This window comes from Populus nigra, chromosome 5, assembly GCF_951802175.1.
Source record: "Populus nigra chromosome 5, ddPopNigr1.1, whole genome shotgun sequence".
Lineage (NCBI taxonomy): Eukaryota > Viridiplantae > Streptophyta > Magnoliopsida > Malpighiales > Salicaceae > Populus > Populus nigra.
In genome coordinates, this window is record NC_084856.1 from 10,107,400 (window position 1) to 10,124,258 (window position 16,859).

Below are 16,859 nucleotides of genomic sequence, written 5' to 3' on the forward strand. Positions count from 1 at the left end.
TGAAGTTGATTTTAGTGAGGAAGAGAGTTGGGATTATGGTGGGTCATGGCTATGTTTTTGTGGCAAGATCAAGACTATTTATGGGTTGGACAATGGCTTAAACTGAAGAGATTGTAGGAGATAGGTGGTTATGATTTCATGATTATAAGGTTGAGATCAGTGAAGAGAAACCTGTGGTGGTGATTGTTTGTTAACAAGGGTGGGTTGAATGGGTTTTGGTCTACTATGGTCTTGTTTTTGGTTAATGGATTTTTGGGTGTTGTTGGTTATTTCAACTAGGAAAAGAAGGAAAAACTATGGTTGTTAGGGTCTGTTGGTGAGAAGGATGATTGGGTAGTGTGGTACAGGGATGCTGTGAAAGGTGGAAAATATGGATCTAGAGGACTGGTTGGGGCAGTACTGTGGTGGCTAAGGTTTTATTTTATAAAAAAGACAATGAGCGATGGTGGGATAAGGTTGGTGAGTCTTGAAGGGGGTGACCTATAGTCTTGAGTGAGTTTTTGAATGGAGGAAAAACCGACTAGGATTATAAGGAAAATGGTATTGGTGTTCTGGGTTGCAGTTGGGTTTAGTTTGATTTTGATTTTGATAGAGAATTGAGGTTAAGCATGAAGGGCAAATGCATAACTATGGTGGTTTGTGTGGTTATGGAAGGTGACAATAAAGGTGGATGTTGTTGAGATTGAAGGAAAGGGAAGATGATGGAGTGGTGCAATGGAGGCTATGTTGTTTGGGTGAAGTGGAGGTTACTAGGTTTAGGCTGGAGAAAATGAAGATGAGTTTTGTTTCAGGGATAGTGTGGATAGTGATTTTAAAATGCTTGGATGGTGATTAAGGTTATTTGTTGAAAAATAATTTTTTAAAAATAATTTTTATGAAAAATAAATTTTTAAAAAGTGAATTATTTTTTTATATTTGACAGTCATGAAAAATGAGTAAAAAAAATATTTTCTAGTTTTAAATTTTTTTAAAAATTTATTAAAAGAATAGGGATTAAATATAATAGATGAAAAAGTTAAAGAAGGATGAAGTTGAAAAAAATCTAAATTTATAAATTATTTCAAATAAAATAAATAGCAATCAAAATAATAGAGATCAAAACTGAAAGATAAAAAGTTAAAAAATGATGAAATAAAAAAAAATGTTATTTCATAACTTATTTCAAATAAAACAAGTAGTATTGAAAAGAATATGGATTAAATCTATCAAATAAAAAAGTTCAAAGATAATGAAATTAAAAAAAAAATATTTTAACAAATTATTTTAAATAAAATAAATAAAAATCAAAATAATATGAACCAAATCTAATAGATAAAAATTTCAATTAAGAAAAGAATGAGATAGAAACAAATAACAAGAAAAAAAAATTAAATTAATATAAAAATTAAATTAAATTAAATTTTAAATGAAAAAATTGAATAATATATATATATATATATATATATATATATATATATATATATATATATATAGTAATAAAAGATTGAAGACATGGCTGCTCATGATTTATCATGTGATTTTGGTGGGGATAAAGCTGAAAGCCTTGCTCTAGCAAAATTCCGTCAAGTGCTTAAGCAGGGAAGAGTTTGGATTGCTGCTAGCAGCTTTGGGCTTCAGCAATAGCACCCGTCTGTAGCTGGCGTCACATAGGTTAGTATTGAACCTTCTCACTCGAAAATTGGGAAGTTAGACATTGCATTTCAGGATTAGATTTTATTTGTTTGTTTGTTGGAAATTATTTTTATTTTAAAGTAAATTTAAAAATAAAATTTTAGAAAAGTAAATTTTTTTTTATATTTGATAGTATAATGAAAAATAAGTTGAAAAATATTTTTCAGTATTTGGTTATATCATGGAAAATGAGCTGGAAAATAACTTATTAATGTTTTATTTTTTTCAATTTTATTAAAATAATGAGGACCAAATCTTAAAAATTAAAAAGTTGAATGAAAATAAAATTAAAAATATATATATAATTTCATAAATTATCTCAAATAAAATAAATAATAATCAAAATAATAGAGATCAAATCTAACAAATAAAAAAATTGAAAGATAAAGAAATTAAAATAATAATAATTACCATTTCATAAATTATTTCAAATAAAATAAGTAACAATCAAAAGAATGAGTATCAAATTTAATAGATAAAAAATTTCAATTAAAAAATGATAAGGGAAAAGTAAATAACAATTATAAAAATGAAGACCAAAATTAATATAAAAATTAAATTCTAAGGAATGAAATTGAAAAAAAAATATTCAAAACAAAATAAATATAGCAATCAAAAGTTTGAAGATGAAATTTAATATAATCAGTAAATAATATGATATTTCTAAATTTTTTACAATTTTCGGAAAGTGTTTTCCGTCTAAAATATAAGGAAAACACTTTTCTAGAAACCACGTTAAATTTTTTTTTAACTGAAAAGTATTTTTCATTAATCAACTTTTTTAATAATAAATAAATTTAAATAAATTTAAAATATAATTTTTAAAAAATTTATTTTTTATCAAACAAACACAATATTGTATGGTGTTGATCAATTACCTTGGTGAAAAATGGACTTTCCTCTCACAGTTGGCGGAATGTCATTTTCAGGTTTATGGTGGTGTGAAACAAGGATCTCTACTTAAAAAAAAAATCGGTTATTCCCCTTTATGGATGATAAAAAGAGCCTTGCCTCTGCAGAGGAACTGACGAAGGTTAACGGCAAGGCTTCCTTGCTGGCCGCAGTTGACTATTTTGAGAGTTTGCAGAGTGACATCTTTATCTCTGCTTCTCCTGGAAACATGCAAAATGCTTTGGTAAGAAGAAAGGATATGTTGATTTTTATTTATTTATAAGCATTTTTTATTAAATAAAACCAAAGTATTTTCTGTAAGATCATCGAAGGTATTAAGTACTATCCTCGTATCATTAATTTTCATGGGGTATGTGTAATTGTTAGATCCAATGCTCTGAATCGTGTCTGATGTCCCTGGCGAAAGAAACTTGTGCAATACCGCAAATAGCATTTAACCATGATGCATAAATTTGGATTTTTTTTTAGTTTAACGTGGGTGTTCGAGTCAGCTTTCGCGTACCTTGACTAATCCTACAGGTCCTGAAGTTAACGACCATGTAAGCCTCCAGTGGCCATCATATGAGCAACCACAAGGCTCGAACCTATGATCATAGAGGGAGCAAACCTTTTGGTCCCAAGTTTTTATCATTAGACCACCACTAGATAGTTGCATAAATTTGGATTTTATGTGGTGGGGCAGTATGAGTTTTGTAGACCATAAGATGACATGTTACTTCTACTCATAGAGCTTGCCTAAACTTGAAGACCACGCCTAAACTTGAAGACCACAAGAGCAAACATGGGTGGGCTCGCTTTTCCTGAACAAGAGCATGGAGTGGCCAGAATTTCAGCGTGCTGTACTCAATGGGCATAAAAGTAGACAAGGGCCAGATCAATTTGAGAAAGAAGCAGAAGTCGCTATCCCTGATTGTACGTGTCAGTCATTACTGGGATGGGTACAACATTTTGAGAATGCATTTTTGTAAGCATTGGTAAACTATCTATCTGTTTGTGGCTTGTGCATACTAATTATGTTTAGATCTGATTTAATTTCAGATTTTGTTCGAGCTTATGATGAAGGGGAGCATCCGGTCATCATATTGTAAGAGAAATGGTTGGTGGTTTCACTTTAGCCAACCGATATGTTGTTCCATGCAATTTCAGTCGATAAATATGAAAAGCCAGAGTGGGAATTCAGCAAATTAGGATCCATAATTAAAACACATACCAGGCGGCCATTTGAATGAATTGTTTAGTCATTTTGGTAAAGAGATGACCTCTGTGGTACACGGTACATTTGAATACGGTGGCACCGTCCACCATCCTCTCCATTTTGTTTTTAAGTTTGACTTTTAAACTTTTTTACGAGACTGTCTCTCATTCATTCATCAATGAGCTGACTCTTTAACTTTTGTATCACTCCCTTATTTTTGTAAAAATAATAATAATTAACAAAATGTAATATATTCTTCTGAAATTAAAAATTTAAGTACATGTGTTCCTCATGGAAAAAAAAATATTTTTGAAAACTCTTTTGAAGTTTTAAATTTCTTCTTTTCTTAAAAAAAAAAAAAGCATTCATTTCATTTTGTTTATTTTTTTCCTTGTTTTTTCAAAAGTTTATTAATTCATGAAATTTACAACTTTTATAAAAATAAGTGACACGTGAGTGATTGACAAGCACCCTAAACTCGTAAAAAAAAAACCCAGAGGAATGAACAGCACAACCAAACCACAAATTTGTGTGTGATTACTTAGGTATAGCGACTAAAAACAAGAGATAATATTTGTTTACATAAACCTGTGATATTCCACGTAGACCGTATTCCCTTTTTCTTTCTCCATTTTTCAGCGGTTGTTCTGAATCTCCTGATTAGCCCACAAGTTTCAATTTGATAATTAATTATTTACACATACAGGCTAGTACACTTGACTGCATGGCGCCAGCTTTAAAAACACAGCCGCCGCGTTCTTGCATAAATTTAATGGTTAAGAGGCACATTCCACACCTAGCATTTGATCATCATCATCGTACTACTCCCTTTGTGAGGTGCTAGGAATTGTCCTGGCTGTCCTTTTTATCCTTGCCAGGAGGAGCTCCTCCATTTCCGCAGGCAGCCAATTCCTTCGATTCTAAAGGGAAAGGAGATGGATCCATTTCTTCCTCAATTGGAAGAGTTCGTTTTGAGCCCTCCAGAGCAACACCGAGAACAAGGTTCTCCTCCAAAGAAGGCCTGGTCACTGATGGTGATGCAACAGATCTCTCAATATCTTGCTTGGCCTGTGAAATGACAGGACTCTCATTCTTTCAATTCCAGATTCTGGGTCAGCAACTGAAGACCTCTCAGGTGTTGCTCCCTTGGAGGTTGTGCCTTCAGAATTTTGCCCCATTGTCTCCTTCCATCCATCTCCCATACTTCCATTAGACTGCTGTGCTCCAGAATTGTTTTGAACTGAATTATCAGGCATTGAACTGATAAGTTGAGGATCGGATGCCGAGACAGCTGAGACTTTAGAATTTGTGCTGGAGTTCGAAGTAGATTTTGTGATCACCTTCTCTCTTTTCGAGTCAACAATTGGCGTTGATCCTGCCTTGATATCTGCTTTGAATTCAGATACCAGAGCTGCTTCAACCTTTGCATCTTTTTCCTCATTAGCATGAAGTGGACGATGTGAAGCTTTAACTTTATCTTCGCCATTAATTTTATTAAAGGGCTCAATTAACAATAATGGACGGCTAGCAGTAGCTCCAGAACGTGTAAAAATAGAGTCGGAAAATGGCACATTCTCCAAATCAGCCTCATCGTATATTTTCTGTACTGTACGAATGGGTGTGGCAAGCCGAGCACGATGATGGCTAATTACTCTAAGAAGATCCAAGAGTACTGCTTCCTGTATCAATCCATTTACAATAACAAGTCAGTTTTGCTTCAAGTGTTAGGATTGAGCAGATCACCAGTCTAAACACCCTATCCAACGAGGTTAATCATTCATCCATAAAAAATAATAAAATAATCTAAGTCGTTGAAAATGTTATTACGTCAAGAAGAAGATGGCCAATAACTGATGGCTACTAGGAATTGAGTGGCTCTGCCATTATTTTACTATTTATGGTCTCTCAACATTCCAAACAATGAGCTTGTTGGTGTGCAAAAGCTTTCTGAGCAACAGTAAAATTCTGATAGTTTGTTTCGAATTTTTGTCATCTATCCTTCGGTAATAGACATACAATCACAGAGAAGCAAAGCTCTAATAGTGACAACTCAGATACAACGGGGTAAATATTAACAATAGCAACGGAAATAAATCTTCTGTCATCATATCCTTTTATATCTGATCAATCACATAAAGTATTTATCAAAAATTAGTCTTACCTTTACGCATAGGTACTCTTCAAAATGTGAGGTTTTCACAAAGCATGATACCAAAATCTGCAACAGAAAAACATTATAATGTGGAAGAAAAGCTAATATTGTATTTGTTGTAAAAAAAGTTACACATTCAACAAAGTGCACACGGTTGAGATACCCAAAAGAAAACGTCAGACTTCTGAAAGATATGGCGAACCAGATGCCTTTAAAAATGTAACTTACAATGGTGTGCATCCAGAAAAATCAAATTCTAGATGTAAGAGATTTAAAGATTTCTTTATTGAAAGAACAAAAATTGTATATTTCAAATGACTCATAATTGTGATCTAGGAAACTGTAGCCTTATTTATTTTTCTCATGCTTATGGTGTACATGACTCACCAACTGTTAGGCATTAATGACCAGTAGACACATCATTTCAAAAGGATTGATGCAAACTGATAAAGTCCAAAAACTCAAGTCACCACACTTCATGAGCTTGACACACTATAAACTGTATATACATGACAAATGGAGAAATTTCCCTAGCAAAGAAAAATTAATCAAATAGAGAGCCAAGGAAATGAGTTCTCGTTTCTTGTAAGGCTTTTATAAAAGCAGGTGCAAGAATCTCAATTCTAAAAAAGTGTAAGGCAATTAAAGCCTTACCATAAGAGCCTGATTCTCTGGATTGATATTATCCAGGAAAACTCTTCTGTGCAACCTTTGCTGCTCAATTTGTGGATTTTTTGCCAAAACTTTGCGCATATCAGCTACAATATTCTGCATTTAGAAAACGCAGGGCCTAACATGTATCCTCTTTTCAGGTGAAGAAGCAACAAAAAGTACTGGATGGTAACTAATATTTACAAGCAAGTGAACTAGTTTGCTCCTCACATTAATTTTAATGACATCCAAGTGACTGATGGCAAAGTGGGTCTTGATGCGCCAATGAGTCTTCTGGCTAAGATTTCTCACAACACTCACATTGAACTTGTGGTTTGGAATATGAACAGCTTCGCGATCATCACCTCTTATAATTGTTGGGGACCACCAGCCCACATGCTGGAACAACATGAGAGATTAACTAGATATAGAACCATAAATGGTTAAAGAGCCAATAATTCGGTTTCTTCTCTTTTACAGAAAGGAACCAGATTATTGATTCCTATTCAGTTCATATGAAGCTAACTGAAGAAGGGAATACATGATATGTTCTGGCTGGTTTCTCGTTTTACAATGAGAGGTAGGAAAAAAAGACAAACCTCAACAGTACCAGAAACTTCATAGCCTTCAATTTTTGTCTGAATCCATTCATTCAAAACAAATGGCCGTGTTGCATGGATCATTACACTTGAAAGGAAATTTGTAAATATCTGAATGCACGAACCAACCAGGTAAATGAAGATCCGCTTAGCATGATGTATGTTCAACATTAGAAACCACAATGAATGATTTTAAAACTGCAGCAAGCCGTCACAATGATATGACTAGTAAGCCATAATTTACCTCTCGGCCAGCAAGGGTGAGCAACACTGTACCAAGGCCTCCAGCTGTTAGCCACTTTTGAGTAGAGAAGCCTAGCAATTCCATGAACAGTGACACGGCAGCAATCCAGACTGCAGAATAAACAGCTTTTCCAGCAAAACTAAAGCCCATCTGCCAAAACAAAAGGAACTGCTTTATTCACACTTAAATCCCAAGCGACCTCAAAATAGCTAGATTTATAATCACGACTCCTAGAGCAAAAACTTTGGACAAAACAAATGAATCAAACATAACACTGAGATGCTTCCTAAAAACAATCCAAACATGATGTGCTTTAAAACATCATTGCTTTCAAGAGATTGGCGAGGCATTCCAACATTTGGAAATTATGGCATAATCAGTATCATAACTTTGAATGAGATATAAGAAGCTTCAGCTGGTTATTATGGGAACTCAGTAAAAGGAGAGCTTATGTTCTCGCTTGAGATACATTGCCATCTGGCAACAAATTGGATCTCACTGATTCCTAAAATTAAATACTAGATCAATTCAAGAAAGGAAATGATAGAGCACAAGAAGTCCCTAGCATTCTGAGCAGTCTCTGTGTTGGTCACCACATTTAATCAATTCTTTTCCAAGAGTTCCACAATGAAAATATTCACTTCTCCACTACAAGTTCCAGAGAACCACAGACTAGTAAAGATGTTAAATATAGTAGCAAACTTTAAAAATCATGATTAACATACATTTCTAGCATCACTGGAGTCATTTGTCTCTGTGAAGAATTTTTGTGCCTGTTGAATCAAGCTGTAAAAGAAAAAATTGGTCATAACTTGAAAACATAATTCCATGTCCTCTTATGAGATTGAAAAACAAAATACTAGGTCAATCAACAACCTACAACTAGTGAAAGAACGATAGCATACCATCAAAACCTGATGAAAGCCAACAGCACTTCAAGCTTGAAAGTAAATAACATGAACAATGTGTTCACCAAAAAAAGAAAAAAACAGAGACCAATATGTGTAACCAGAAACTAAAATAAAAAATAGGTTGTGAAGTGAATGATGGAAGTGAAAGAACTAGCAGTGAACCCATCAACCAGTGGTCAAGTATTTGACAAATTCTAGTCAAACTATGAATGTATACATGTGATAAAGACGGGTATGGGAACCAACTAAACATACCTGGAAAAACAATAAGCAAATGCCATAACGGTTGACAACGAACGTACAAAATTTAGAAGTCGTAGTTTCACAGCTTGGCTTGCTTCTGATGGTAGAACTACTACATCTAGAGCTCTGAAATATACAGGCTACAGTTAATGCTAACTGAATGGTAGGAACTGTGTCTGGCAAAGAATTAACACAGCTTCTTCCGAATACCTGCAGATGAGCATTGCTCCAGTCCAGAGCAGCAAAGGTTGAAGATAAGAAGTCATGACCAAATACGTTCTACTCTTTTTCCAACTACTATCAGATTTCTGCAGGAAATTGCCAGAAAGGAGAGTCTGGATTTATATTTTTGGAACAGTGATGCTGGATTAAGGGGTCATTAGACCCCCAGTTAAAGGAAAAGGCATGTTGAATAGTAATAGAATGAATACATGGAGAAATACAGCCCTCCCCAAACACATTAGAGGGTCAAGACCCCATGCAGCAAAAGCAATGATACAAACTGCCGGGATCAATTTAAGCACCAGAGTAGTTCCACAAAGAGCATCATAGGACCTGGATGATGCACCAAAAGCGTGTTAAAAAGAATTCTTTAAAAATAACATGTTCTATAAGAGGAGGTTGGGGGTGGGGGTGGGATGAAGTATTGCACAAAAGTGGCATGAAAATTATCGTTAAAGATGTGAATGTTTGTTTGTGTTAATTACGGTTGATTGCAGTTCATTTGATATTCATATTCATTTGTGAATTCAAATATCAAATGCAAAACACAAATTTAAGCTATTACCACTAAAAAGGGGATAAAATTTAGAGCATAATGATTGATCAAGAAAAAGGATAAGATAGTCATACAATTAAAGTTTCTATGACATTACGAAAAATTATATGCACCTAATAAGTACTCTACAAATTAGTATCAGTGATTTACAAAATAAGCAACTCGTAGTTTTTATCTAAAAATCAAAAAAAGTTTCATAGTGAAATATCACCATCGACACTATAAGCTTGGATAACCCTATATTCAAACAGCAATAGTTCAATAAAGACATCAAGAAGCCTGCAGACAAGGCATAATATTATTTGTCTACAAAGATCCATGAGAGGACTCAGGACTTACAGAGGAACTGGAATTAGTCCAGTCAGGCTGGGAACCTTGATTGAACAACTAGTTGTTCAACCAGGTCAAGATTAACCACATCAGCACACTCTTCTCATAAGAAAACATCATATCTTGCTAAAGTAGCTGATTGGGAAACTTTTGCAGCTGCTATTGAAAATAAATCCTAGGAGTTATTCTCACAAACTTGCATCCAATGGAAATATTGCAAATTGAGCATTAAATTCCTCACTCATTGCAGGCAGTATGAGATTCCTCTGGATTAATTTTAACACAGCACTTACATTAACATGTGAATATGGGTAACGGAATTTCAGTCACCCTATTTGAACTAATGTTCTGCATATAAAGGAAGATTGTATGAATTAGAATCAAGCTTCAACAGAGCACATCTAGCCTAAAATCATGTTGTATATTCTGTTATCATCTTGCAATCTGTAAATACTACACAATATCCATCCAAGTAGTTGTCCTCTATTATTATAGCACAGGTTTAGCCTAAACAATTGTATTCTACCTATATTAGAATTCTAGAAGCTGTGCATATAAACTCGATTTCATATCAATAGAGAGTGGAAAACTATTCATTGAAGTCCCAGCAGTGACTATTATCTTATATGGTATCGAAGCCACAAATTTCTCACAAGCCAACAATCCCATTTCTAACTATGTCTTCGCCTTCAGATCAAAGTCAAACCCTTAGTCTTAACACCCAACCTTTTTCAAATACTGATAAACTCCTTATTGCTCTAAATATCACTGTCCAAATCAAAGAAAAATTGACTCCATCCACCTTCCCTTAATGGTATGCTCAATTTAAAGCACTTCTCTTTGGTACGATTTACTTGACTATGTAAATGGTGCTACTTTGTATCCCTCACGCGATGATACCTCAATTGTCAATCTTAATAAAATCCATTGGGTTAGACATGACAAACTTATTTTGAGTGTCATCCTATCCTCTACATCTCCCACAATTGCTCCTCTTATAGCCACAACAAAAACTTTTCATCAAGCTTGGAAAAAACTGAACACCTTATATGCTAGTTGCTCAAGAACACGGGTTATGCAATTAAACTAGGAGCTTACCTTGATTCAGTGTGGGAATAGATTGATTACAGATTATTTTATTTGCATGTTGTGAAGCATTGGCTAATGAAATCGCTATTATTTTATTTGCATGTTGTGAAGCATTGGCTAAAGAAATCACTATTATTGACCATTCAATTTCAGATGATGACCAAACCTCTCTATTCTGAATGAATTAGGGCCTGGTTTCAAGGAAATAACTGCACCAATCCATGGACGAGAAACATCATTGGCATCATGAGACCTACCTATGGTGTTTGGAGGCTTCAACACAGCAATTGGGCAATTGGTTGCAACTGCCAACTACACAAACTAAATGAAACAAGGTTCCTATAGAGGCAATTTTGCAAAGAAGTTTCATAGATCTAATGGACCACAGCGTCCTGACATGCTCAACTCAACCTAATCTCAGAATAATTTACAGCAAGATGGTCGTTGGTTTCACAATAGTTCAAACAAGCCCAACAAATTCAACCGGTGCTATCAACCCAAATATCAAATTTGTGACCAGTTGGGCCACATAGCTAGCTAATAGTTGTCCTGTTGTAACTATTAATCGTGCTCAGACATCTATTGAAAAGGAAAAAACTTGGCTTCTTGATTCGGGTGCTTCACACAATATCATGAGTGATGTAGCAAATTTGTCTACTCGCTTGGAATATGATAGCACAAATGAAGTAATTCTAGGTAATGGTTTAGGTTTGGATTGCTGACACACTGGTAGTTCACTGGCCTTACATTTTCCTAAACAAACCTTTATACTACATGATACTCTACATTCCAAATCTTTGCAAAAATTTGGTCTTTGTTCATCATCTAACTAAACAAAATAATATTTTTGTTGAGATAAGCATCTTGGACATCCATCACTCAAAATAGTCCACGATCTTGTTAAGAATTTTTCCCTGTCAATCACATCACAAAAATTGTTCTCATTATATAGTTCATGCTCCATCGACAAAGCACATCAACAACATTTCCGTGCAACTAGTCTCCAAAGTCATGATCCACTTGAACTAATTTATATTGATGTTTAGGGACCAACTACTTATACTGGAATTGATAGATCTCGATTTTATCTTCTTTTTTGTTGACCATTATACTAAATATACGTGGTTTTATCCAATAGTTAATAAATTTGGTGTTTCTAGTATTTTTCCACATTTCAAAAAATTTATTGAAACGCAGTTTCAAACAAAAATCAAAGCACTTTATTCTGATAATGGGACCTATCATTACACCACTACCCCTCACACCTCACAACAAAATGGTGTCTTTGAATGTAGACATCGACATGTTGTTGAAACAACCCTTACACTTCTTCATGATGCTTCTCTTGATCCTTTATATTGGCCACATGCATTTTAAACAGCCTTATATCTTATAAACAGACAACTCACACCACTTCTTCAAAACAAATCACCTTATGAGAACCTGTATGGCCAAAAGCCCAATTACCTCAAATCAAAAAAATTTGGATGCCTTTTTTATTCACTCACACAAGCTATAACTCTCATAAAAGACAGCCCAAGTCCAAACCATGTATTTTCCTTGGAGATTCACAAACCTAAAATGCATGTCTAGAACCCATGCTCAAAAAATGTATTATCTCATGTCATGTCTTGTTTGATGAAATTCACAAATCAAATCCACTTGTCTTCTTCGCATAATCAGTCCAAGCCAACAACTCAGACATCTTCCTTTATTTTTTAGATATCCATAAGCCACCAGCACCATCATCTCGTCTCGTTGTTGTCACCAGAGCCTTAGGAAGGTGTCCTTGCCATTGCTACATCCTCTTCAAGTAACCTCGGTAACTTTAATTCTTTACAATCTTTTCATTTCCCAAATAACCTAGGTCAAGATTCTCAAGAAGCAAATCTTGATTCTAATGCATCTAAAAATTTCAATGCTTCTCACTCTGCGATGCCTTTGATTTCACATGAATCATCTATTGAAAAGAATCTAGGCCAGCCTATCCAAACCTAAAAAGTTCATCAAATGAAAACCAAATCCATGAACCAAATTTTCATACCCAAACAACTCAATTTTGTGTCCAAACCCCTCTTCCTGAGACCATTGAACCAACCAATATGAGTCGAGTCTAGAGGTGAGCAAAAAAACTAAAAAATCGATTAAACCGAAAAAACCAAACTGTGAAAAAAAAACCGATTAGAATATTTAAAAAAACCAACTGGTTCGGTTCGGTTTCATAAGCTTGAAACCGAAAAACCAAATCAAACCGAACCGAAATTAATAAAAAAAACCGAACAAAAAAAACCGAGTTAAACTGAAACCAAACCCATTAGAAATTACAAAAAAAACCAAAAAACAATATAGTTTTTGGTTTTTAATATAAAATAACTGAATCAAAACTGAATCGAACCGAAATCAGCCGGTTGGGTTTCGGTTTTTGTTTTAAAATAACTAAACCGAAACCAATCGGTTTGAACTGATTTTGGTTTTTAAAAAAAAAAATCGGTTTGGTTATTTTTAGGTAAAAACCGAACCAAACCGAAAATGATCACCCCTAGTCGGGTCATATCTCACCCTCAGTGGCGTGAGGCCATATCCAGTGAGCTCACTGCACTCATAAGACATGGTACTTGGGACTTAGTTCCATGCACGCCAATGCAGTGGGTGTTTAGAATAAAGAGAAAAGTTGATAGGTTAGTAAAGTAGATAGGTTCAAAGAACAACTTGTCGCAAAAGGCTACAATCAAAGACCTAGTTTGGATTATAAGGAAACATTTAGCCCATTATTATGGTTATTATTGTTATGAATGGATAGAAGTTGAGGCAAATGGATGTTCATAATGTTTTTTAAATGGGGAATTAAGTGAAACAGTTTATATGGTGCACCCCCTGGGGTTTAAAGATTTGTCAAAACCTAACAATGTCTATAAATTGTGAAAAACCATCTATGGGCTTAAACAAGCTCCACAGGCTTAGTATATAGCTCTCAAAAATGCCTTTCTTCAGCTTAGTTTTCACAATTCCAAAGCAGACTCCTCATTGTTTATCTAAAATCAAGACTTTATCACTTGTTATTTCCTGGTTTACGTTGATAATCTTGTGATGCAGACAATGATTCTACTTTTGTGACCTTTATTATCAAGCAACTAAGTGCTAGTGACCCTCATTTTTTCTTTGGGGTTAAAGTCATACCTACTCGAGCAAGCTATTCTTATCAACATAAATATGTTTGTGATCTCTTTTCCAATACTAATATGGATGGTGCAAAAGATATCTCTACTCCGCTATCAACAAGCCAATCTCTTAAATTGGTTGATGGCACTGCTTCTGTGGACAGTTCAGAATTTCATCAAATTATTGGAAGTCTTCAGTATCTTTCCTCGACGCATCCAGATATCTTTTTTGTAATGAACAAGCTCTCTCAATTTATGCACAAGCCAACACAAATTCACTAAGAAGCAACCAAAAAGCTTCTTCGTTATTTGAAACAAATTGTTTTTCATGATATACAGATTACAAAAGTTGGTGCACCTATTTTAAAAACCTTCTCTGATGCTGACAAGGCTGGCAACATTGATGATCAGAATTCCATTTCTACATACATTTGCTTTCTAGGATCAACTCTAATATCCTGGAGTTCAAAGAAACAAAGAGTTGTTGCACAATCTTTCACGGAGGTTGAATACCAAGTACTTGCAAATGCAACCTCCGAAACCATTCACTGAACTTGGCTTAATACTCAAAACAACACCACAGCTTTTGTGACAATCTTGGTGCTACACATCTAAGCTTCAATCTAGTGAATCATTCTTATATGAAACATATTCAAATTGATCTTTATTTGGTACAAGATTTAGTACACAAGTCCGCCATGTTCATACACAAGATCAATTGGTTGACCTGCTGACTAAGCCATTGTCTAGAGAGCATACAAAATATGAAGGAAGATTGTATGGTTCAGAATCAAACTTCAACAAAGCACATCTAGCCTGTGCCTAAAATCATGTTGTATCTTCTGTTATTATCTTGCAATCTATAATGCTACATAATATCCATCCAAGTAGTTGTCCTATGTTACTATAGCATAGATTTAGCCTAAACAACCATACCCAACCTAAATTAGGATTCTAGAATTTGTGTATATAAACTTGATTTCATATCAATAAAGAGTGCAAAATTATTCATTGAAATCCCAGCAGTGACTATTATCTTATATTGCAGGGACACACAAAAAAAGTGAATGACATGTGAATATACCTTGTCAAGGCCATGGCTGCAGATTTCAGAACAGGAATCCCATTTCCTTCACCTGGTGTTAGAACAGATTGGCAAAGGAACACAATACATCTGGAAGGTACAGGACTCGGTGACCTATGTATGCAGTTTTGAAGATGGAGACTCCAAGGATCCTGTCGCTAAACATGCAAATCACACAAATTCAATGGTATCAGACTCTGCTTACACAAGAAATAAAACTCATCATAAAAGAAAATGCGATGCATAGTGACTTAGTGAGAAAAAAAATGGTAGCACCAATAATCTTCATGGGCAGAACGAGATCACAAATGTAAGAAGAAGAAAAAACACCACACAAAGACTAGTAATCGTGAGGCATTGCTTCTATGAACGTGATAAGTACAACAGATAAACTTTTCAAATCCATACGAGCACATACCAGAAATTGAGAAGAAAGATTGACATTAATCAACTGTACTCTGCTCTTTCTGATTGCACTCTGTGAAAAACAGGGAAATATAAAATGGAAAACAGACCATGTAAAGTTCAGTTTTGCATTTGCTTATTTGACTTCATATTGAAATGTTTAAAAAAATAATAATGATGATAATTACTTACAGTGTGTTGATTACTGCATCCATGACTATTGTGAACCCTTAACTCATGAGAAAATTGTATAGAACTAACACGAATCATACTCAAATTCAAAGTTGAAGTTGCCACAGCAAGTTGCTCGGTATTTTCAAACTCTTTTACCTTAGAAACCCTAACCTAGACTATGTTTAACAGTTGTGTACAGAGATCAAATAGGTATCACTGTACAAAACAAACAATTATTGACACCTGCCAGGATCAAAACAAGATCAAACTTTCAGTGCATGAACAAAACAGAAGCTATCTCAGAAATTACAAACATGAAATTTGGATCTAACAGATTTAGTTGCTAAACAATTGAAATATAACTCAACTTTAAACCTAATGTAACAGGAATTGAATTACTGCTTATTATTTTAAGAGAGGCTTCAATTTTCCTTCTTTTCACTACTTTCTCTGCAGCCAAGCACAAAAAGAAAAGCATAAAAAAATCTACAACCTAATCAAAATCCAACCTACAACTTTGTGTTCTTTTACCAGGAAACAAACAATAACATTTTCCGGGAGAATTTAGTGGAAAAGTAAGGAGAAGGGTAGAGGAATTGGATACCTTATTGAAGCAACCAGTTGTTAAGTTTCTCTGCACTTTCTATGAGAAGAAAAGGATGAACTGAAACTACTTCTCTGTGAGGCAGATTTTTGGAGTTTGCTAAAATGGTTGGAATTCCGCTAACGTGCTGACGTGGTCCAATGGTGTTGTCCGTTTTTGGATTTTGTGGAATTCTTTATTGAGGATAATTTTTTAAACTTTTACAGTTTACTACGCAGATTTATGTGGCGCTTTGCCGCCTCTCTGGCCTCATCCTTTGCTAACGCGCGCGACATGCGTGTTGTGTTCCGCTGGGCGACGACTCAACTGCTGTAATATGCGCCCAATTGGGGATGAGGAGACACTATAACGAAGTCTTTGCAACGGCAAGCATTTTATGTCCCGTTACTTAAAACTACATGTTTGACTGATGTAGTTAATTAAGTAAAAATTTTCTTCAATATAAAAAAATTATTTAAATATTATTAATGTTTTTTTCCCTAGAAAAAAAATCATATAAAAGATTTACTCGATGTAATTTAGATGATTTTACTGATTCAAAACTCATACAATTCATGAAAATAATACTTGACTAAATAAAATTTTAAGATGATTTTTTTTTAATATTAAAATAACGATATGTTGGATTGACTTTGAACAACTTGGGTTAACACGTCAAA

General features: G+C 34.4%; 1 protein-coding gene across 2 annotated transcripts; it reads right to left on the bottom strand.

Moving 5' to 3' along the window:
* Positions 1-4,294: 4,294 nt before the first annotated feature.
* Positions 4,295-16,342, bottom strand: LOC133693348 (mechanosensitive ion channel protein 3, chloroplastic-like). Of its 2 annotated transcripts, none has more exons than XM_062114546.1 (14): positions 16,201-16,342; positions 15,615-15,839; positions 15,436-15,495; positions 15,018-15,175; positions 9,010-9,133; positions 8,789-8,886; positions 8,591-8,704; positions 8,150-8,210; positions 7,425-7,574; positions 7,181-7,291; positions 6,813-6,980; positions 6,585-6,698; positions 5,940-5,996; positions 4,295-5,457 (listed from the first exon to the last, which is right to left on the bottom strand). In XM_062114546.1, the coding sequence occupies exons 2-14, from the start codon at positions 15,690-15,692 to the stop codon at positions 4,804-4,806; spliced, it is 1,947 nt and encodes a 648-aa protein (XP_061970530.1). In that variant the 5' UTR covers positions 15,693-15,839; positions 16,201-16,342; the 3' UTR covers positions 4,295-4,803. The 2 variants fall into 2 exon arrangements, with proteins under 2 accessions (XP_061970530.1, XP_061970529.1); XM_062114545.1 differs by having other exon boundaries at positions 8,789-8,913.
* Positions 16,343-16,859: the final 517 nt, after the last annotated feature.

Bases quoted from the DNA above. Each gene is read 5' to 3' on its own strand.
- LOC133693348 (XM_062114545.1), bottom strand. From the start codon at position 15,692: ATGATTCGTGTTAGTTCTATACAATTTTCTCATGAGTTAAGGGTTCAC. The intron at 9,134-15,017 runs GTATATTCACAT...TGCATCATCCAG, and splicing joins GCAGCCATGGCCTTGACAAG to GTCCTATGATGCTCTTTGTG. The intron at 8,705-8,788 runs GTATTCGGAAGA...TGTATATTTCAG, and splicing joins GGAGCAATGCTCATCTGCAG to AGCTCTAGATGTAGTAGTTC.